The sequence below is a fragment of the Pongo pygmaeus genome, chromosome 4 (assembly GCF_028885625.2).
Source record: "Pongo pygmaeus isolate AG05252 chromosome 4, NHGRI_mPonPyg2-v2.0_pri, whole genome shotgun sequence".
Lineage (NCBI taxonomy): Eukaryota > Metazoa > Chordata > Mammalia > Primates > Hominidae > Pongo > Pongo pygmaeus.
Genome location: NC_072377.2, coordinates 70,662,672 through 70,685,189, shown reverse-complemented (window position 1 = coordinate 70,685,189; position 22,518 = coordinate 70,662,672). Strand labels below are relative to the sequence as shown.

At 34.6% G+C, this 22,518-nt stretch overlaps 1 protein-coding gene across 6 annotated transcripts in view; it reads left to right on the top strand.

Annotated features, from left to right (window-relative positions):
- The window catches only part of ADAMTS6 (ADAM metallopeptidase with thrombospondin type 1 motif 6), a 331,625-nt gene that overhangs the window by 140,391 nt on the left and 168,716 nt on the right, over nucleotides 1–22,518 (top strand). For all 6 annotated transcript variants that reach the window (XR_010126390.1, XR_010126391.1, XM_054487509.2 and 3 more), the window contains 2 exons: nucleotides 7,800–7,843; nucleotides 12,369–12,474. Coding sequence is in view for 4 of the 6 variants with exons in the window: in XM_054487509.2 (XP_054343484.1) it covers nucleotides 7,800–7,843; nucleotides 12,369–12,474 (150 nt within the window). In the remaining 2 variants the exon portion in view is untranslated. The remainder of the gene's footprint in view (nucleotides 1–7,799; nucleotides 7,844–12,368; nucleotides 12,475–22,518) is intronic.

The window sequence follows — 22,518 nt, the reverse complement described above, 5'->3', positions numbered from 1 at the left end:
GAATGAGTTAGGAAAGATTTCTCTCTGCTTCACTTTTTTGGAGTAGTTTGAGAAGAATTGGTTTTTACCCATCTTAGAAGATTTGTTAGAAATCAGTGGTGAAGTCATCTAGTCTTGGACTTTTCTTTCTTGGAAGACTTTTTATTATTGATTCAATCTCTTTACTTATAATTGGTCTGTTCAGGTTTTCTATTTCTTTTTGGTCAACCTTGGTAGGTTGCATGTGTCCAGGAATCTATCCATTTCTTCTAGGTTTTCACATTTATTGGAATATAGTTGTTCATAGTAGTCTCTAATGACCCTTTATGTTTCTGTGGTATCTGTTGTGGCATCACTTTTTTTTATTTCTGAGATATTATTCACTTGGGTCTTCTCTCTTTTCTTCTTAGTCTAGCAAATGGCTTGTCAGTTTTCGTTATCTTTTCAAAAAACCACCTTTTTGTTTTATCGATCTTTCATATTTTTTAGTTTCATTTTCATTTATTGTTGCTCTGATTATGTTATTTCTTCTACTAATTTGGGGTTTGGGTTTTTCTTATTTTTCTAGTTTCTTGAGATGCATTGTTAAGTTGTTTATTTGAAATCATTTTAGTTTTTTGATTTATGCATTTATTGCTATAAGCTTTCCTCTTATATTGCTTTTGCTATGTCCTATAGGTTTTGGTATGTTGTGTTTCTATTTTTATTTGTTTCTACAAATTTTAAAATTTTATTCTTAATTTCTTCCTTCATCCATTCATCATTCAGGAGCATGTTGTTTAATTTCACACATTTGTATAGTTTTGAGTGTTCTTGAACATCTGATGTTTCCTTGTTGATTTTCTGTCTAGATGATCTGTCCAATGCTGACAGTGACATATTATTGCAGCCTATCTCTCTCTTTAGATCTGATAATATTTGCTCTATGTATCTGGGTGTTCCTGTGTAGGGTGTATATATATTTACAATTGTTATATTCTCTTGCTGAATTGATCCCTTTATTATTTGTTAAATAATACTTTGTCTCTTTTTACAGCTTTTAATTTCAAGTTTGTTTTATCTGATATAAATAGAGGTATACCTGCTCTCTTTTGGTTTCGGTTTGCATGGAATACCTGTTTTTATCCCTTCACTTTCAGTCTCTATGTGTCTTTACAGGTGAGGTGTGTTTCTTGCAGACAATTTATATTGGGTCCTTTTTTTTTAAATCTATTTAGCCAGTTTATGTCTTTTCAATGGGGAATTTAATCCATTTACATTCAAGGTTACTATTAATAAATAAGAATTTATTCCTGTAATTTTATTGATCATTTTCCAGTTATTTGGTTTATCATTTGCTCCTTCCTTCCTCTCTTATTGTTTACTTTTGCCATTGGGTGGTTTTCTGTAATGCTGAGGTTTGATTCCTTTCTCTTTATTCTTTGTGTATTTGCTTGACCAGTGAGTTTTATAATTCTACATGTTTTCATGATGGTGGTTATTATTTTTTGATTTCCAGATGTGAGATTTCCCTGAGCATGTCTTGTAAGGCCAGGCTAGTGTTACAAAAGTTCCTTAGGTTTTGCTTGTCTGTGAAATAATATTTTTTTTAAATTTCTGAAGGATAGCTTTGCTGGGTATAATATTCTTTGGTGGCATATTGTTTTTTCTTTCAGTGCTTTAAATACACCTTCTCATTCTCTCCTGGCCTATAAGGTTTCTGCTGAGAAATTAGCTGTTAGTCTAATGGTGATTTGTTTATATATGACTTGACACTTTTCTCTCATTGCTTTTAAAATTCTTTGCTTTGACTTTTGACAATTTGACTATATGTGCCTTGGAGAGGACTTGTTTGGAGTAAATCCATTTAGAGTTATTCGAGCTTTCTGGACTTTCTCCTAAGACTTTGGAAGTCCATCTCTTTCCCAAGTCTTTGGAAGTTTTCTGTTATTATTTCATAAAATATGGTTTCCTCACTTTTTTCCTTCTTTTCTCCTTCTGGAAGCTCATAATACAAACTTTTGTTAACTTATTGGTGTTCCATAAATCCTATAGGCTTTCTTCATTGTTTTTTGTTCTTTTTCTTTCTTTACTTTTTCTGCCTGTGTTATTTCAAAATACTTGTCTTTCTGTTTGGAAGTTCTTTCTTCTGCCTGATCTAGTCTGTTGTTGAAACTCGATTGTATTTATTTCCTTCATTTAATTCTTCTATTCTAGTATTTCTCTTTTCTTCTATTTTTTATTTGATATTTATCTCTATTGAATTTCTTATTCAAATCATTAATTGTTCTGATTTCATTAAATTGTCTGTCTATATTATATCTCAGTTTCCTTAAGATTATTTTTTTGAATTCTTTTTCTGGCATTTCATATATTTCCTTATGATTTGGTTTCTGTTACTGAAGAATTATTGTTTTTCTTTGTGGGTTACATTTTTTTTTTTTTTGCTTTTTTTATGATTGGCATGTTCCCATATTGATTTCTGTGCAACTGGTAGAAAAGCTACCTCTTCTAATTTTATGGAGTAGGTTTCATAGGGAAAGATTAATCCATATAAATAGGTCTTGGGGTGTCAGTTTGGTGGGGTCTGTTAGCCTTGGTTCTAGATAGACACAGTAGTATTGTCTGTGTATAGTTTCTTCAGCCGTAATTCACATCAGTGGTATTTGTGAATTTCTCAGTGACCTCGGCTGAGAGAGTTTGTTTTGATGGTGGCATAACTTTGCCAGGGGTGGGCTTGCTGGGCTGTTTCTCAGGTCAGAAATGTATGCACATGGTGGGTTGGCTAGCTTGCAGTCTGCCTCACTAGGTTTAGGGCCATCGTGCTATTACTCTGATTGGAAACACAGGCATGCAGTTACTTAGACAGCCTGGGGGTGTGCCTGCCAAGAGTGGCTTGGAGGGCTATTTCTCAGGTCCAGGACATGAGTGCACAGCTGCTTGGCTGGCATGGGGATGTGTCTGCCAGGGTTGGCCCACAGGTCTATTTCTCAGGCCTGTAATGCAGGCATGAGGATGTTCAGCTGGCCTGGTGGCAAGTCTGCTGGGGGCAGGCTGTTTATCTTGCCTAGGACACAGCTGCACAGCTCCTTGGTTAGCCTAGGGCGTGTTTGCCAGTGGTGGCCCACACAGCTGTTTCTTAGGCCTGGGATGTGGTCACATGACTTCTTGGCTGACCTGGGTGGGTGTCTGCTGCAGGTGGCCCATGGGGCTATATTCCTGGCTCTGGGCTCAGGCACACAGCTGCTTGGCTGGCTGGGAGGGTGTGTCTTTCAGGGGCAGCCCATGGGGCTGCTTCTCAGGCTTGGGATTCAGGCAAAAGGCTGCTTGGCTGCCCTGGGGGCATGTCTGCTGGTGGTGGAAGGTAATGCTATATTTTGGAGATCTTAAAATGCAACTTAATCATGTGTTTTGGTCAGTTTCTTCTGATAGCCATGCCTAGGCAAAAGTGACTAGAAGATTAAAGAGTTGAAAGTATCCATACCCGAAAAGTATACCAACGTTACAGTCTCAACCAAATTCTCTTGTTTTGATCTTGCTCAATTGTCCAAACTCATTATGAATTTAGGGTAAAAGAATGGCAACATATGCATTCATCTACTCACTCAAAAGTGGAACCCTGATTTCCCTAAAGTACTGGGCTTTATGTAGATTCCCTGTGACCATCTTTCTTAATTCTTTTTCATCTGAAGCCATTATTACACTTTCACGAAAAGAAAACCAAAAAAGTGCCATAGGGATAAGGTGCTATTTTTCTATCCAAATTCAGAATAAAGAACATTTACCAATTTTATTTCAGCTTTTCTTTTAATTCTTAGCATTCCAGTGTACTTCTTAGCCTAGTCTGAAGTTAGGATCACAGGCTTAAGTTTGGGGGCTCCTGCCACCTGTGGGTTGGTAAGGATTTAGTAGTGACTGATTTTTGTAAAGGGTGTTGAGAGTAAGCAATCAGAATTCCTTTTCCTCAATCTCTTCTTTCTTCAATTTGTACTGCTGCAATAAAAGTCCTAAAAGTATACCAATTATATATTTGGGATAAAGCAAGACTCTTTGCATTATTTTTCTTTGTAATTTTTCCTGAAGTGGCTTGGATCTGGAGGAAAATAAGGCAAACCCACAGTATGGCAGAGAAGAGTTGATGGGATGTAGAGTGAATATGATGCAAAGTAAAATTGAGAAAGTTAGGTAAAAGAAAGAAAGAGGGTGTGAAGTTAGTGAAGATTATTATTATGGCATAAAATTAAAAAATGATATTTAAATATAAGATGGGAGACGACTGAGAGTTATATCGAGGAACTGAAATAAGCTGGTTCATATCTGGCCTACTTTAAGAGACAATGGCTTAAGTGTAGTACAGCTTGAGTTAAATGATTTCTCAAGATTTTTACATTTGTTAGAAATATGGAGCTGACAGCACGGAGAATAGTTTGTGGGAAAGGAAAGAATCAGGAATTTATACATGAAGAAGAAGGAAAATAGGAATAAGAGAATGAATAGAATAAGAAATATCCCACAAAAAAGAAATTGAAAAAGGTAAAATATGAGATAATAGTAAGTTTATGAAATATGTAAATAATAAACTAAAAGCAATTTTGAGTTTTAAAAAATGTCTCAAATGATTACCTTGCACTTCTGCTGAACATTTTGTTATGTGCAGGTAACATGATATTGAGCAAGTATACACAAAGTATGGAAAAATATTTGTATTCATCAATTCTATATTTGAATGGAAATTCAATATAGTTGAAGAAGTTTACCTTCAATAGAAACTTTAATGTTTGAGATTTATTATTCCCAATTTATAATATAAATACAACTTGATTCTATATTATATAATTCATGGATAAGATGGTGTACTTTTTAATCCATGACTGAAGTCTTTCTTCTGCCCACAGTCTGTTTCTACTATTCCATGACACATATTCAGGGAAGGCGATTATAAGAATGGCCTAAAGAAGATAAATCTATTAGAAGTAGGTATCATGGTAAATATAGCCACATATAAATTATTTTTTTATTACCTTGTCATGCCTTCCATTTATCAATCTGGAATTTTTATTGTTGCAAACTGACCTAAGCTAGTATGTTCAGGCAAAACCTTAGGATTTGGTGGATAAAGGTTATCAGTTATAATGAAGGGAAGTTTTAGATCAAATTCCATTATAAATATAAATATTTGTAAAATAAGCAGGAAGGCACAAATATTTCATATTCCTTATTTTATAAGCTTGATGACATTCCAACTCTGTTATTTAGGTGCTCTGACAATACTTTGCATGAAGAGTGCCCTCTTCATATGTATATGAAATGTATATTGTATATGAAAATATTTTGGGGACAGAATTTATTACCCTTATATTTGTTATCAGGAACTCTAATACTCCAAACCATTGAGTGGGCATACAGGACAAATCTCAGATGTGTTACCTAAATGTACATCCTGCAAAGCTTGCGGGGTTTTTTTATGGGTTCATGCAAAGTGGGGCAGTGCTTCTGAAATATTTTGGCCAATCTACAGATCTGGAGCACCACTAATTTTTTCCTTCAATGCAATGAAAAACACATTTTTAACATTCATTAGATATTCATTGGCTAATTATCAAGTTTCTCTTGTGTTTATCATCAGAGACAGGCATAGCTTAAAGACTTTCTGATTAAAGTTGGTTGTACAGAAATGTATATATGTATGTATATTCTCCCTACTCTCCCACCTCTCCCTTAGATACCCACTGTTATCCTTCCAGATTTATATCTATATATAAACTCAATCTGTATATATACTCATGGTTTGAAAAAATCCTTTTCTACTATACAAACTATTTTCCAAGTTGCTTTTGTCTATAAGAAAAACAAATCTGGTTTAGCATTCAATGTTTCAGCCTCCCTGAAATTCTCATAGTTCTTCAGATATGCCATACTCTTTCTAGACTTTGTTCCTTTGAATATTCTTTGGTTGGAATGCTTTTACTTTTCTTTTTTTTAATCTGGCTTAATCTTTAAGACCTGTTTCAGATGTATGTCCTATATGAATCTGTTTCCTAGTTTTCTATGTGTATTCACTGTTTTGTCTGTATTTCTGTATTTTGTTTTTAAGTAGGTTATGGCAATAATCATCATGATAGTAGTTAACAAATACTGATTGCATAGTGTAACTCTAACTATTTTTACATTTATTTTATTTAATCTTTTTTCAACATTTTTCTGTAATATATCACTTGTGTTTTATTTCCCCAAATAGACCAAAAGTAACTTATTTATCTTTCTATTCCTAGTGTATGGCACTATACCTTGGCATATGATAAATGTTCAGCAAACTGGTCGACCAGTTTTAGGAAGGGCACTGTGGAACTTGGAGATTTAGAAATAGATTCTATTGAAACATCTGTATCTGCATTACCATGCAAAGTCTTCCTTTACATTTTCTTGAAGACTGCTAGAAAGGGTTGTGGCTATTTAACAATAGGCATAACACACTATGATTGCAAGATAAATTGACTGTGACACCAAGAATATACTTTATGGTGCTTCGATGAGTACACTGGTACCCTCTCTATATCTTACATTTGAGGGTGTTCCAAGCATTGGAGTCCCATGGCTTACCAATTACAAAAGAAGAAATAGAGAGGATGAATATGTGAATGGTCAGAAGAGAAGTTTATGCAAGAGGAAAAGAAAATCCCTTTCCTCAAATGTAAAATGAGCAGGATGAAGAGTTTGAAATTCTAAAGATAGACAGAGGGTATCTCCAGAAATTTTAATGAGTTCAACAACCCAGTGATATGGCTGGTTATAATATACAATTTAGTCTGGTGATTGATAAGTAAGAATGGGATTATTTACTAACCCTCTCTCCTACTAATATTGACTAATCGTTATTTATATACAATAAAAGAGAACTTTTACAACTTGAATTTCCCTGTAGTTTGTGAAGCTTTACTTTTTAACTGAAAATCTTTTCGCTTCTAGCATAAAACAGAGGCAAATAAAAATTTTTAGCCTTTTACATTTATTTTTTACTCTCACTTCAGAAACTTTAAATACTTTTGGTTTTAAAAATGTTTACAAGGATATACCAAAAATGCTTAAAATAAATGTTTATATCAATATTGACAGGATTCTAAATGTAATATTTTTAAAATGTGCAACATTATGGACTCAATCTTTTGTATTGAGTTATAATGCAGCATGGTATAGAATAAATCTGATCAACATTAGGGAAGCTTTCTATTGAGAGATTCATTTAGCTTGTGGTAAAATCACTTAAAAATATTTGTATTTTAGCCATGCTAATTTGCTGGTATACAACCAGGAGAAATATGTAATATCAATTTTATTCCCATTGTTGTATTACAATATCTTTTTTTCTTTAACAAGAACCTGTGCTAGAGTTAAAGCAACTCCAAATAGTGCCTATAGCTCAGAAGTATAAAATACAGTCTGTGTCTGCAACAAAACCCTATTCCTACAGGTTAAAAGTAGATTGGAAATAAGAAGCCACCTATATGCGTTTTGCAGAAGTAGTAACAGTCTGCAGACAAGGTACTCTAGCTTCAAAACAGTATGGCAGATAGTTTTATGGAACTTGCGATTACAAAAATCCACTTTAACCTTTCTTTCTTACTGACAGGTGTTCTATTGGCTTGCAGCCAGAGGCTGTGAGTGTAGCACTGCCTGTGGTGTCCCTCAGCACTGTAGACTGCTGAAAATGCCGACACTCCAGTTGACTGCTCATAATTGCATTAATTGTGGTCTGACAACTTCAGGAGAGAAGTATGATGAATATAGAAAAATATGTTACAAATTTGATCAGATTACAAATTTCATCTCTTTTTTCTCCATAGATATGATATCTGCACTTATAAAAATAAGCCCTGTGGAACACTGGGTAAGTTTTTTTGTTTTTTTTTTTTTAATAAATGTAGAATGGTTCTGATTGTCTTTTTGGACCAATGACTTTAATCTTTATTATTAATTTGGTCATTTTCTTTTCTGTACATCTGAAATCCCTAGAACTTGTTACACCCAGCCTTTGTGGATACGTCATTTACTAGGAAACAAATATTTATTACCATCATAAATATTATATAAATTTCATTGGCTTTTTTGACAACTGGAATGATTATTAAAATTAACTTAGAATATGATTCAAAATCATTAAAGAATTATAAATCGAGGTTATCACTCATGTTCATATAATCCATCTCTGTAATGTATTTTCTAGAAATACCAAGATTGTGAGAGTAAATGAAAGCAGTCAACATCGTGAAATTTCAGGCTAGAAAAGGAAAGGAAAAAAAAAAAGCGACTAAAGATACTTAATGAGGAGGCACCAAGAACAATACTTCTTTTGGTACAATTTTGTGGAAAAAGTATAGCCCCATAAATTAAGATAGTATTGGAAATTTTATACTACCCAAACAACAACAACAAAAAATAATCTTATAAAATATTATAGCCACAGGTGAAAAGAGAGGACAGGATTATCTTTCTTTTGCTCCCTAAGGGTCATTTGTCTTTTTAAAAGCATTTTTGTAGTATTCTAGAATTTTAAAAATTACACGTTGTTACAGAGCATAATTTCATAGTTAACTGCAAATACAAATGGGCAAAAAAGGTAGCTCTCCAGTAGTCTAAATTATTAAGCGACTAGAGTTATTTTAAAGGACAGAAGCTTTTTTTCTCAATTTTTTAAGGTCATAGAGACTTCACAGACTCAGAAGGTAAACAACTGAAGATGAATTCTCTAGTTTCTTATGACAAGTCTCAATTTTCTTATCTGTAAAATGATAGTTATGAAATTGATTCCTATGCACCGCATAAGCATTTTGCAAAGATCAAATTAAAGTAGATGTAGGAGGAAAAGTGTTATCCAACTGCCTGGGAAGTTCAGTTAAATATCTCTTCGGAAACTAAAATTTCTCTTGATAATTTTACCTGACTTCCCAGACTTCTCCTACCCATTTCCCTTAGGATTTACGGCTGAAGAAGAAATCTCAAATAGCCAATGCTGAGTATTAACTATGGAGAAGCTTGCTAGTTAAAAAGCATAATGGAGACAGAGCTCTCTGCTGAGCGAGCTCACATCAAAAAGATTTACTTTGTAGTGTTTTAAGCTAACAAGACCAACATAATCCAACAGAGGGAACTCTGAACTGGGAACTAACAACTGGCTTTGACAGTTTCAGTACATTAACTTTTACAGTGTATTTAAGCTCTTTGTTCCTCAATTTTGTTATCTATGATGTAGGAGTAATATCTGCCCTTATGCTACATGGACATTGTTAAAATCATTTAAGGAAAAAAATGTAGATGTATTTAGTAAAGAGGTTTATAAAAATGAACTGGTATTATTTAATATAGAAATTGCCTATTCTTTTAAACTTACCCCCTATATTTACTGTTCACAGATTCTCTAGGTATTTATTAAGTGTTCAGTCAATTTTAGATATAATAGACACTAGACCTCAAATCAGGTGCACATATTAGCCAGAGCTAGTATTTTTCTAGTGTATCTATATTTGAAGAAATGTGTATATACACACATATACACATTTGCACATATACACTCTCTATATATATATATGTGTGTGTGTGTGTGTGTGTGTGTGTGTGTGTATACCCTCACTCTCTCTCCCTTTTTGAAGGTAGGTTATTTACATATGCTCTTCATTGTATTAGATTGGTGCAAATTACTTTGCACCAACCTAATGACATTAGTAAGACACACACACAGTGAATTTTACTTTTATTTTGATAAATAAAGTATTTTGAGAAATAAAGTATTTTGAGTACTGCCTAGTACTTTGATTGTCATTATTGGCAAAGATTTGAGGTGTTTTCCTAGGCTACTTCTCATTTTATTTTTCTCAAAATAATGTGTTCTAACTTTGATAGTTTATTAATTTATAGAATCAGTACATTAATAGGTATGTGTCAATGCACTTTCAAGCTCAATATAAGTTATTTTTCAAACGATAAGCTTGTATATTGTTTTTATACTACTTCTTGTGAAAACTGAATGAGCTGCATATATATGTATATATACACACACGCATTTTAACTTCATCTATGGAAAATATATTATCAGTACAGAATTGAGCAGATTACTTTTTAAGTTGTATTCTAGTCACTTTTATATTGGTTTTTATACTGATTTTTCCATAGTCTTTTGCTTAATAATTCTGATGACCAATTGTAACATGGCTAAGTAGGCTTAAGAGTGCAAACTGTGGCCATCAAGCTGAGGAAACCTAAATGACCCAAATAGTTATCAAATCGCCATTAACACAATCACACATAAGAATTTTGACAGTCTCAATTTTATAGGTATACAGAAAATTGTGGGGGGTTGTGAAAATACATTAGCATTTAAAATACTTTCATTTTAGTTAAGATTTAGCTTTATATTTCAATAAGTAGGAATTTTCCAAGTATATTCTTTCTGAAGTTGTTGTTTTAGCAGAGATAATAATTTTATATAAGATGACAGAAGTAAATCTGTGCTTGTAAACACACCTTGAAGAGTCATTGAGAATTCTCAATTGAAAATACAGCCACATGGCACATACCAAAAAACGACACAACAACAACAAAACCCAAAAGCTAACCCATGGAATAATAGATTTTGGGAAATGTAAGAAACATTAATTTAACAATAATTATTCTTAGTAATTCTGCTTTTCTTTTGAAAAAACATACATTTCATAAAGGTCAAAACAGAAACAGTATTCAGAGTGGCTTTGTTCTTCCCATATAATAGGCCACATTGAACCAAATAACTTAAAGCCAGATAATATAATGCAATTTTTTAAAAAAGATTTCAGGTATTTTCCTATTCTACTTCTCATTTTATTTTTCTCAAAATAAAAGTAAAATTCACTGTGTGTGTCTGTCTCTTTCTCTTAGTGGAGACTGGAAATGACATTCATTAAAATATTTTAAATATTTAAACAAATATTAAATATTAACCAAAAATTAACTGAAACAAAAAAATAAGTTATCCTGCTCCACTTTTTACATTCTCTTTTTCAGGTCCCAATACCTCTAATGAATGGAAGGGCAGCCCAGGGGTATCACCAGTATTTATAACTCCGTGAGGCAGAAATCAACTCCCTCCCCAACTCCTGCCTCTCTCATAAAACAGTAGGAAAAGCAAACAATCTATTAGCAAATCCAGCATTAATCTCATCTCTGTTCCAATGTAGCTGTTGATACTCATATTAGAAAATACAGAGAAACACAACTTCTAGAGCTTTCTTGTCAGTAAAAATATGGATTGAATACCATTTATTGTTTCTAATTAGTGCAGCTGGGAAATTATACCTAGCACAGAACATTGCTTATTGTATTCAATAAATATTCATTGAATTGAATCGAAATCACTTTTGGTGGGAAAGTAATTATTAATGTTTGGGTGACAATAGTAGACTACTGACCATAAAAAATGTTTTTCCTACTTCCCCTTCAACTTCTTCTAAATAACTTTTTGTTTCTATGTGCATGAAGTATGATTTGGCATCTGTTTCCTTATAAGAGATGACATTTTTACTTTTGCACAAAAATTCTTTTTTTAAGCACTGTTTTAAAGTTCTGTAGTATTTCACACAGCATGATATTCATTTGAAAGTAAATATTAAAACTTTTACATGCTAAAATCCCCAAGGGGAGAATACCTTGAGTAACATAACATTTCACTGGAATCAGCGAATTAACACTATAGTATTTGCTTTATTAGTAAAACTCTAATGCATTGGAGTAAGGGATAGGAGAGAGGGAAAATGACACTGAATGTGTGAATGACTTTCCTCCTATTAAAATACTAAAAGAAATTGTTGCATCACTGTCAGGATTAATTTGAGAAGATTAAAAAAATATGCAAAAACCTCCCATCTTTAACAGTTCTCCTTTCCATCTTTTGAATCATTCATTTTATTTTTAATAAAAATATCACTTAAAAAATCATTTGGGATTCCCCCTTTTTTTGGTAACTAGAAAGTTGCTTGTATATTTTTATGAACCCACTAAACTTAAACAGATCTCTTTAGAAAAATAATGTGGATATATTTTGCTTTCTGCAGCCTGAAGAATGTTAAAATAGAAATGCTTTCTTGAATTCCCTCTTCTGGCTCAAGTTACTAGGTGGTCCCAAGTTACCAGAAGTAAAATTTATAAATCTAACCCCTAGTCTAGACATTTTCCAGCACTGACTGCAGTTCAAAAAATATTAATGTCTAGCCGGCAAAGTGAAATTCCCCCCAGTGATTTTGCAAATGACTAGAAAGTTAACCTTTTGCCAACGGCTCCTTCTGTGCATGGAGGTTATTAAAAAGAATCCAGGCATTTATAAGTATAGGCTTTTAAAGACTGAAACACCTTGGCTTGACCCTTTGTGTCTCTTTCTGTTTATTCAGGCTTGGCCTCTGTGGCTGGAATGTGTGAGCCTGAAAGGAGCTGCAGCATTAATGAAGACATTGGCCTGGGTTCAGCTTTTACCATTGCACATGAGATTGGTCACAAGTGAGTGAGTTTAAGAAAATCAAAATAAATTTTAGAACTCCGCTCTTGAGCAACTTGTAACTACTGTATGGAAAGGCTGTGCTGAACCTTATTTTACTGCCTTTTTGTCTGATTCCAATAGAGGGTGTTATTATTGTGGGTATTGGGATAAATCATCTTAAGAACTGGAGACTTGTTAGATAATCTTTGTTATTCAAAGAGTAGTACCCTCAGTGGTGAATGCACCACATTCAAGTTTTTGTTCAGTCTCCTCAATACCTGTTTCCTTATAAAGTCCAGTTATTTAAATGATCTTTCTTTTCCTCAAGTGACAATGCATATATATTTTAAAATCATTGACATCACTACTATAAAATGTACTTTTAGTTTTCACTCTTCATACAGCTTTCAGCATCCCTTTTCCAGGCATAAAGTTTGTGCAGACGTTGCTGTGTAACTTGTATTTTCAGGTGCATTTGTATGTCATTGATTAAAAAAAAAAAAAAAACTGCAAGAAGTACATGATACCATCCTCCTTTGTTTCTAGGAGGACCTGAAGGTTTTAATGTTTGTTTTAAGTAACCTGTGCCAAAGGAAAAACTATCTTATGCACCCTGCTCCCGACCCATGCAAAAAATACCATTTTTAAATTTTAAACAACAGGCAGTAGTAATATGAAAGCCTATTCATGTGGAGGGAGAGAAGCTTGATAATACTTTTTAAAAAAATTTCAACATTTGTGTTGAAATTTGACTGAAAGATGACTTGCCTCAGTTAATCAATTTCTGAGCTGATTCTGATGCTTTTATAAAGGTAAAAACTAAACAAAAGCGCTTCCAGTTTACTTACAGCATTTTTTTTTTTTAGCAGGAAAGCTCTTCTAAAACAGGAACAGTTAACATTTAGCAAATGACTAATTATATCTGCTAACAAAAAATGAGAGAAAACTTTAAAATGTTAGTCAAACATTTTTAGCTAAAACAACCAGCTTACTTGCAAGAACTCCTGACATTTGTATAATTTAAGTTTTATATTCTGCTTTTTTGGTGGCGACACAGATAGGGGAAAAAGAACAAATAAAAATCAATGTTTTTTATATACTTACCTCAGAGGTAATTCCTGAGGTAAATCTGTAGTTCAGCTTTTTTGTTGTTGAAGTGGAGAGTAAAATTGGGTCAGTCGGCTGCATTATTTCAAAATTGCAATCAAATTTTATCAAGTTGATATGATTTAGGTGTAAATTTAAATAAACAGCAAGTTTCAAACCTGGCTTGATTCAGACACAGGAAAAGTCAGTATTACACTCTTAATGAAGACTTAAAAATATTGGTATTCTACTTTCCATTGTAATAAACATCAGGTGAATAAAAGGAAAAGGCCCTCTTAACCAAGCAGTTTATCTTTAATTCACTTAAAAATCTGGCTAATTAATGACTGTCATACTCTTATGCAATCAAACTGAATTTAATAGGTTCTGTTAGATTCAGTTAAATTGGAAGGTTAGGAAAAGTAACATACAGTGGGTGAACACTGTGTATGTGAAAACACTATTATCTTATGTAGTCACAAGTTAGTCAATGTCAACACACACATTTCACATTCCATTCTTGTATGTACGTACTTAAATAGCTGAGGTGAGGGTTTATCTTTCTTTGTATCTTTTATAAAGATTCTGATTGGGCAACTTCCCAGGTTTCCTAGATTTTGTTGTTGTTGTTGGCCTTACAGGTGAATCCTTTCAATTCTTCCCACAATGAATGGCTTGTACCTTATGTAGAAAAATTGTGAAAGAGAAATAGAATATACCTCTGAAGTTTTATGTATCTTGGAGTAACTTTGTTTCACAGTTAACTCTTGTTTGAAAGTATGAGTGTTAAAAATGGGGAAAAAATTCCACAAAATCCTTGGATTGAGAGCCAGAAAAATGCTTCCATTTAAAAATGTTGTTTGACAGACAAAAAAAATACAGCTTTTTCCCCATGTCCAGTTTATTACCACGTTTCTATCCTTCTTCCCCAGACAACTGGGCAGATGTGTTTAGCATATATAGTCTATTTTGTGTTGCTCTAAAGGAATACCTATGTCTGAGTAACTCATTTTAAAAAGCGGTTTATTTGGCTCAAAGTTCTGCAGGCTGTATGAGAAGCATAATGCCAGCATCTGCCTCTAGTGAGGGACTCAGGAAGCTTCCACTCGTGGTGGAAGGCAAAGCAGGAGCCAGTGCACCACATGGCAAGAGAGGGAGCAAGGGAGATGCTGTGCTCTTTTAAACAACCAGCTCTCATTTGAACTCATAGAGCAAGAATTCATTCATTCTCTCCAGGAGGGCACCAAGCCAATTATGAGGGATCTGCCCCCATTGCCCAAATACCTTCCACCAGGCCCTACCTCCAGTATTTGGGATCACATTTCAATATGAGATTTAGAGGGAACAAACATCCAAACTATATCAACATACTATTTTTTTCAATATGTCAAATTATTATTTGGTCAATTAGGGAAAATTTGTTTCATATGTGAAGATCCCTTTACTTGCTTTTAAGATCTTAGGGTTTAGCCTTTAGGGACTTAGTGGTCAACTCTGGCACAATTCATGTCATCATTAAAATACAGTGATCTCTATTCTTCCTGAACCAAAGCAGTAGCCATAGTAAATATATCAAATATATTTTCAGGTGAAGTATACTGATTTTTTGTGACTTGTATCCTTTATGAGAATGGATGTTAAGTGACATGATGATATCAGCAGATTAATTACAGTGAAGAATATTTGACCATAAACTACTGAGAAGAGCCCCTACTGAGTAACTAGACTGTGTGAATATTTTCTCCCTTTCTTTAAATTGTGTAGAATATGGTTTTGCACCCAGTGTATACTTGTGTAGGGATATAATATCTATTTAAAATAGCTGTGAGATAACATTTTCTTTGGCTAAGCCTTAGTGACCACTTCTATTTCTCTCCATCCTCTCCATCCTTTTGTGAAAACAAGAAATTTGTTTCCTTGTCAAATGAAAAATTGAGGTTTATACTATATTTAAATGACATGTCTAGGTTTAATATAGGCTATAAGCCAAAGGCACTTAATGAAACCTTATAGGAAAGAATGTTCTTTGAAAGATTTTAAAAATTAATTATGTAGTTGCCACGAATTTTATAAGTTGAAAAGATTATAATGTCAAAGAGGGGTGGCAAGAATTCAGCCAGACATCTAGTATATTGAGAAAGCTATCTAGTGTATCTAAACTGTACAAAAACAAATAATCTTAACAAGGGGTCTTAAAAATACTCATTTTTTGGTTATGAATGCATATTGAAGTATGTGAGACTGAAGTGACATGATGTCCAGGATTTTCTTTTAAAAGAAAGGAAAAAAAGAAAGAGATAACAAGAATAGCACCATCTTGAATTTTATTATCTTGATGATGTGTTTATGGCAGTTCATTAAGCCACTGTTTCTACTATTGTATATGTCTGATTTTTTCCACAGAATGAGTTCTAAGATCATACATTGTTTAGGTGTAGCTTAACTCATTTATTAATTATAATTGAGTGAACTTTAACTCTAATATTGAGAGAATTTTTAAAGTATTGCAATTTATAGTCAGACACTGTGACTCATGCCTGTAATCCCAGCATTTTGAGAGGCCAAGGTGGAGGACTGCTTGAGCCCAGGCATTGGAGACCAACCTGGGCAACATGGCCAAACTGTGTCCCTACAAAAAATACAGAAATTAGCAAGGTCTGGTGGCATGCACCGTAGTCCCAGCTACTCAAGAGGCTGAGGTGGGAGGATAGCTGAGCCCAGAAGATCAAGGCTGCAGTGAACCATGACCGTGATCATGCCACCACACTCCATTCTGGGTGACAGGCCAAGACCCTGTTTTTTTTTTTAAAAAAAAAAAGCTATATTGAAAGCTATAGGGATATATTGGTCTTGCTTTAGGAAGTAAATATCAGTATTTTGTCTCAACCATAGGAATTCTGTCTGTAGATTAGTTAGGAGATGAGTTTTAATGTTAGTTTTATAAAATGAATTAGGAAATATTTTCTAGAATAGTTTGCTTTCCCATAAGTACATTTTAAAACATTATTTAGATATAATTTACATACATTAAAAATGCACCCATTCTGTATATGGTTCAGTGAGCTTTGGCAAAGGTGTATGACCATGTCCCACCACCATAATCAAGATATGAACATTTCTATTACCTGAAAAATTCCCCTTTACAGTTAATTTCTACCCTCCTACCCACTCCTCCATCCCCAGACAACGATGGATCTCCTTTTTACCACTACAGATTAGGCTTGCTTTTCTATAGTTTCATTTAAGTGGAATTACTCAGTGGGTACTCTTTTGTGTCTAGGTATTTCCCCTGAGCATAAGGTTTTTGGAGAGCCATCTGCGTTGTTGTGTCTATCAGCAGTTCACTTTTTTTCTGAATAGTAATCCATATCACATATCACTTTTCTGGTTGTTTTTAGTTTTGTGCTATTATGAATAGAACTATTATGCACATCTGTTCATAACTATTTGTACTGATGTAAGCTTTCATTTCTCTTGGATGATACTGTTGGTAGCATGGTGTTTAATGATGTTAGTGATGGTGAGCATCTTTTAATGTGCTTCATATACATAACTCATATATCTTCTTTGAAGTGTCTGTTCAAATCCTTTTCCCACTTTAAAAAAATGGGTTGTTTTCTTCTTATTGACTGTATTATGGATAAAAGTCTTCATCATATTTATGTGTATATTATGTGTGTATATATACACACATAAATATGATGAAGACTTTTATCCATAATATATATAACATGTAACATGTATATTTATCCATAATATATAACATAAAACATATATAGTTTATATATGTGTATATATCATGATATTTTCTCCTCATCTGTTGCTTCCTGTTTACTTTTTAGATTGTTGCCTTATGAAAAGCAGAAACTTAAAATTTTGATGAAGTGTAACTTAAAATTTTTCTTCTGTGGTTTGCTTTTTGTGTCCTGAAAAAGCTTTGCATATTTCAAGATTGTGAGGATATTTTCCTGTAGAAGATTTATACTTCTAGCTTTTATATTTAGATCTATGCTCCATTTTAATTTTTATGTATAGTAGGAGGTATAGGTTGAGGTTCATCTTTTTTCCATATGAATATCCAGTAATTTCAGCACAATTTGCTTTAAAAAGTTGGTTGGTTTGCAAGGACTTCATGTCTAAAACACCAAAAGCAATGGCAACAAAAGCCAGAATTGACAATTGGGATCTAATTAAACTAAAGAGCTTCTGCACAGCAAAAGAAACTACCATCAGAGTGAACAGGCAACCTACAGAATGGGAGAAAATTTTTGCAACCTACTCATCTGACAAAGGGCTAATATCCAGAATCTACAATGAACTCAAACAAATTTACAAGAAAAAAACAAACAACCCCATCAAAAAGTGGGCAAAGGATATGAACAGACACTTCTCAAAAGAAGACATTTATGCAGCCAAAAAACACATGAAAAAATGCTCATCATCACTGGCCATCAGAGAAATGCAAATCAAAACCACAATGAGATACCATCTCACACCAGTTAGAATGGCGATCATTAAAAAGTCAAGAAACAACAGGTGCTGGAGAGGATGTGGAGAAATAGGAACACGTTTACACTGTTGGTGGGACTGTAAACTAGTTCAACCCTTGTGGAAGTCAGTGTGGCGATTCCTCAGGGATCTAGAACTAGAAATATCATTTGACCCAGCCATCCCATTACTGGGTATATACCCAAAGGATTATAAATCATGCTGCTATAAAGACACATGCACACGTATGTTTATTGCGGCACTATTCACAATAGCAAAGACTTGGAACCAACGCAAATGTCCAACAATGACAGACTGGATTAAGAAAATGTGGCATATATACACCATGGAATACTATGCAGCCATAAAAAATGATGAGTTCATGTCCTTTGTAGGGACATGGATGAAGCTAGAAACCATCATTCTCAGCAAACTATCACAAGGACAAAAAACCAAACACTGCATGTTCTCACTCATAGGTGGGAATTGAACAATGAGAACACATGGACACAGGAAGGGGAACATCACACTCTGGGGACTGTTGTGGGGTGGGGGAAGGGGGAGGGATAGCATTAGGAGATATACCTAACGCTAAACGATGAGTTAATGGGTGCAGCACACCAACATGGCACATGTATACATATGTAATAAACCTGCACATTGTGCACATGTACCCTAAAACTTAAAGTATAATAATAATAAAATTGAAAATAAATAAATAAATAAATAAAGTTGGTTGGTTAGTAATTTTCTTTTAATGCCTTTGTCCAGTTTTGGTATCAGAATAAAGTTTGTCTTATAAAATGGGTTAAGTAACAACCAACATTATACTGAATGGGCTAAAGCTAGAAGCATTCCCCACAAAAACCGGCATAAGACAAAGGTGCCCTCTCTCACCACTCCTGTTTAGCATAGTATTGGAAGTTCTGGCCAGGGCAATCAGGCAAGAGAAAGAAATAAAGGGCATTCGAATAGGAAGAGAGGAAGTCAAACTATCCCTGTTTGCAGATGACATGATCCTATATCTAGAAAACCCCATCATCCCAGCCCAAACATTTCTTAAGCTGATAAACAACTCAGCAAACTCTCAGGATACAAAATCAATGTGTAAAGGTCACTAGCATTCCTATGGACCAACAACAGTTAAGCCAAGAGCCAAATCAGGAATGAACGTTCATTCACAATTGCCACAAAATGAATAAAATACCTAGGAATACAGCTAACTAGGCAGGTGAAAGATCTCTACAAAAAAAAAACTACATACCACTGCTCAAAGAAATCAGAGATGACACAGACAAATGAAAAACATTCCATGCTCATGGATAGGAATAATCAATAACAAGAAAATGACCATGCTGCATGTAAATTTACAGATTCAGTGCTTTTCCCATTAAGCTACCATTGATATTCTTCACAGAACTAGAAAAAAACAGTTTTAAAATTCATATGGAACCAAAATGGAGCCTGAATAAATAGCCAAGGCAATCCTAAGCAAAAAGAAGAAAGCTAGAGACATCATGCTACTTGGCTTCAAACTATACTACAGGGCTACAGTAACCAAAACAGCATGGTACTGGTACAAGAACAGACACATAGACCAATGGAACAGAATAGAGATCTCAGAAATAAGGCTGCACACGTACAACTATCTGATTTCAATAAACTTGACGAAAACAAGCAATGGGGAAAGGATTCCCTATTCAGTAAATGCTGCTAGGATAACTGGCTAGCCATATATGTAGAAGATTGAAACTGGACCCCTTCTGTACACCATATACAAAAATTAACTCAAGATGGATTGAAGGCTAGTCACAGTGGCTCACACCTGTAATCCCAACACTTTGGGAGGCTGAGGCGGGTGAATCACCTGAGGTCAGGAGTTTGAGACCAGCCTGGCAAAGATGGTGAAACCCTGTCTCTACTAAAAATACAAAAATTAGCCAGGCATAGTGGCACGTGCCTGTAGTCCCAGCTACTTGGGAGGCTGAGGCAGGAGAATCGCTTGAACCTGGGAGGCAGAAATTGCAGTAAGCTGAGATCGTGCCGTTGCACTCCAGCCTGGGTGACAGAGTGAGACTCCATCTCAAAAAAAAAAAAAAAAAAAAGCAGAAAGAAAAAGAAAAAGATGGATTGAAGACTTAGATGTAAAACCCAAAACTATAAAACCCTGAAAGACAACATAGGCAATACAATTCAGGACATAGACATGTGCAAAGATTTCATGATGAAGATGCCAAAAGCAATTGCAACAAAAGCAAAAATTGACCAATGGGATTTAATTAAACCAAAGAACTTCTGTACAGCAAAAGAAACTACCAACAGAGCAAACAGACAGTGTACAGAATGGGAGAAAATTTTTGCAGACTATGCATCTGACAAAGGTCTAATATACAGCATATATAAGGAACTTAAACAAATTTACAAGAAAAAAAATCCCCATTAAAAATTGGGCAAAGGACATGAACAGACACTTCAAACAAGACATACATACATACATATATGAAAAGAAAGCTCAACGTCACTGATAATCAGAGAAATCCAAATCAAAACCATAATGAGATAACACCTCAAACCAGTCAGAATCGCTATTGTTAAAAAATCAAAATTAACAGATGCTGGTGAGGTTGTGGAGAAAAAGGAATGCTTATACACTGTTGGTGAGAGTGTAAATTAGTTCAGCCATTGTCTAAGACAGTGTGGCGATTCCTCAAAGATAAAGACAGAAATACCATTCAACCCAGCGTTCACATTACTAGGTATATACCCAACAGAATATAAGTCACTCCATTACAAAGACAAATGCACATGTATGTTCATTGCAGCCCTATGCACAATAGCAAAGACATGAAATCAACCTAAATGGCCATCGATAACAGACTGGATAAAGAAAATGTGGTACATCCACACCATGGAATACTATGCAGCCATAAAAAAGAATGAGATCATGTCCTTTGCAGGGACTTGGATGGACCTGGAGGCCATTATTCTCAGCAAACTAACATAGGAACAGAAAACCAAATACTACATATTCTCATTTATAAGTGGGAGCTAAATTATGAGAACATATGGACACATAAAGGGAGACAACAGACACTGGGGCCTTTTGGAGGGTAGAGAGTGGGAAGACAACTAATGGGTACTAGGCTTTTTAAACCTGGATGTATTAGTCAGGGAAATAACCTGTAAAACAGACCCTCATGACACAAGTTTACCTATGTAACAAACCTGCACTTGTACCCTTGAACTTAAAATAAAAGTAAAAAAAAAAGAAGAGAGAAAATAAAATGGTTTAAGTTTTCTATGTTTTGGAATAGTTTGTATATTTAATGTTATTTTTTCTTTAAATATTTTTAGAATTCATCAATGACGTCATTGGAGCCTAGAATTTTTATTGTGGGAAGATTTTTAATTAAAAATTTAATTTCCTTGTTAGATATAGGATAACATTTTCTAAATCTTCTGAGTCCTTGTTTTGTAATTATGTCTTTCAAGTATTACTCAATTTCAGCTGAATTGCCAAATTTATTAACATTTGTGATACGCTGTTATTGTTTTTTAATGCCTGTAAATAATTATATTCCCTCATTTATTCCTGATATGTACAATTTGTGTTTTCTCCCCTTTTTCTTGATCAGTCTAGCTATAGGTTTATTGATTTTATTGTTCTCTTTTTAAAAAACATCTTTTGGTGGCCAGGCACGATGGCTTACGCCTGTAATCCCAGCACTTTGGGAGGCTGAGGCGGGTGGATCTCCTGAGGTCAGGAGTTCGAAACCAGCCTTACCAACAAGGAGAAACCCCGTCTCTACTAAAAATACAAAATAAGCCAGGTGTGGTGGCACATGCCTGTAATCCCAGCTACTCGGGAGGCTGAGGCAGGAGAATCACTTGAACCCAGGAGGCAGAGGTTGCAGTGAGCCGAGATCGCAACATTGCACTCCAGCCTGGGCAACAAGAGTGAAACTCCTTCTCAAAAAAACAAACAAACCAAAAAACCTTTTGGTTTGATATTCTCTATTGTTTGCTCATTTCCTTCCTCCCACCCTCCGTCCCTTCCTTCCTTCCTTCCTTCCCTCCCTCCCTCCCTTCCTTCCTTCCTTCCCTCCTTCCCTTCCTTTTTTTTGTTTTTGAGACAGAGTCTTGCTCTGTCACTCAGGCTGGAGTGCAGTGGCACAATCTCGGCTCACTGCAGCCTTGTGCCACCACACCCAGCTAATTTTTGTTTCCTTGCATTTTTGCACATATATATATATTTTTTGGTAGATACCGGGTTTCACCATGTTGCCCAGGCTGGTCTCCAACTCCTGAGCTTTAAGCAGTCCTTCCACGTCAGCCTCCCAAAGTGCTGGGATTACAGGCCTGAGCCACCACACCTAGCCTGTTTGCTCATTTTCTATTTCATTGTCTACTCCTTATTATTTCCTTCCTAGTTCTTATTTTGGGTTTAATTTGTCCTTTATTTAAAAACGTTTTAAAAAGAGAAGTTTGAA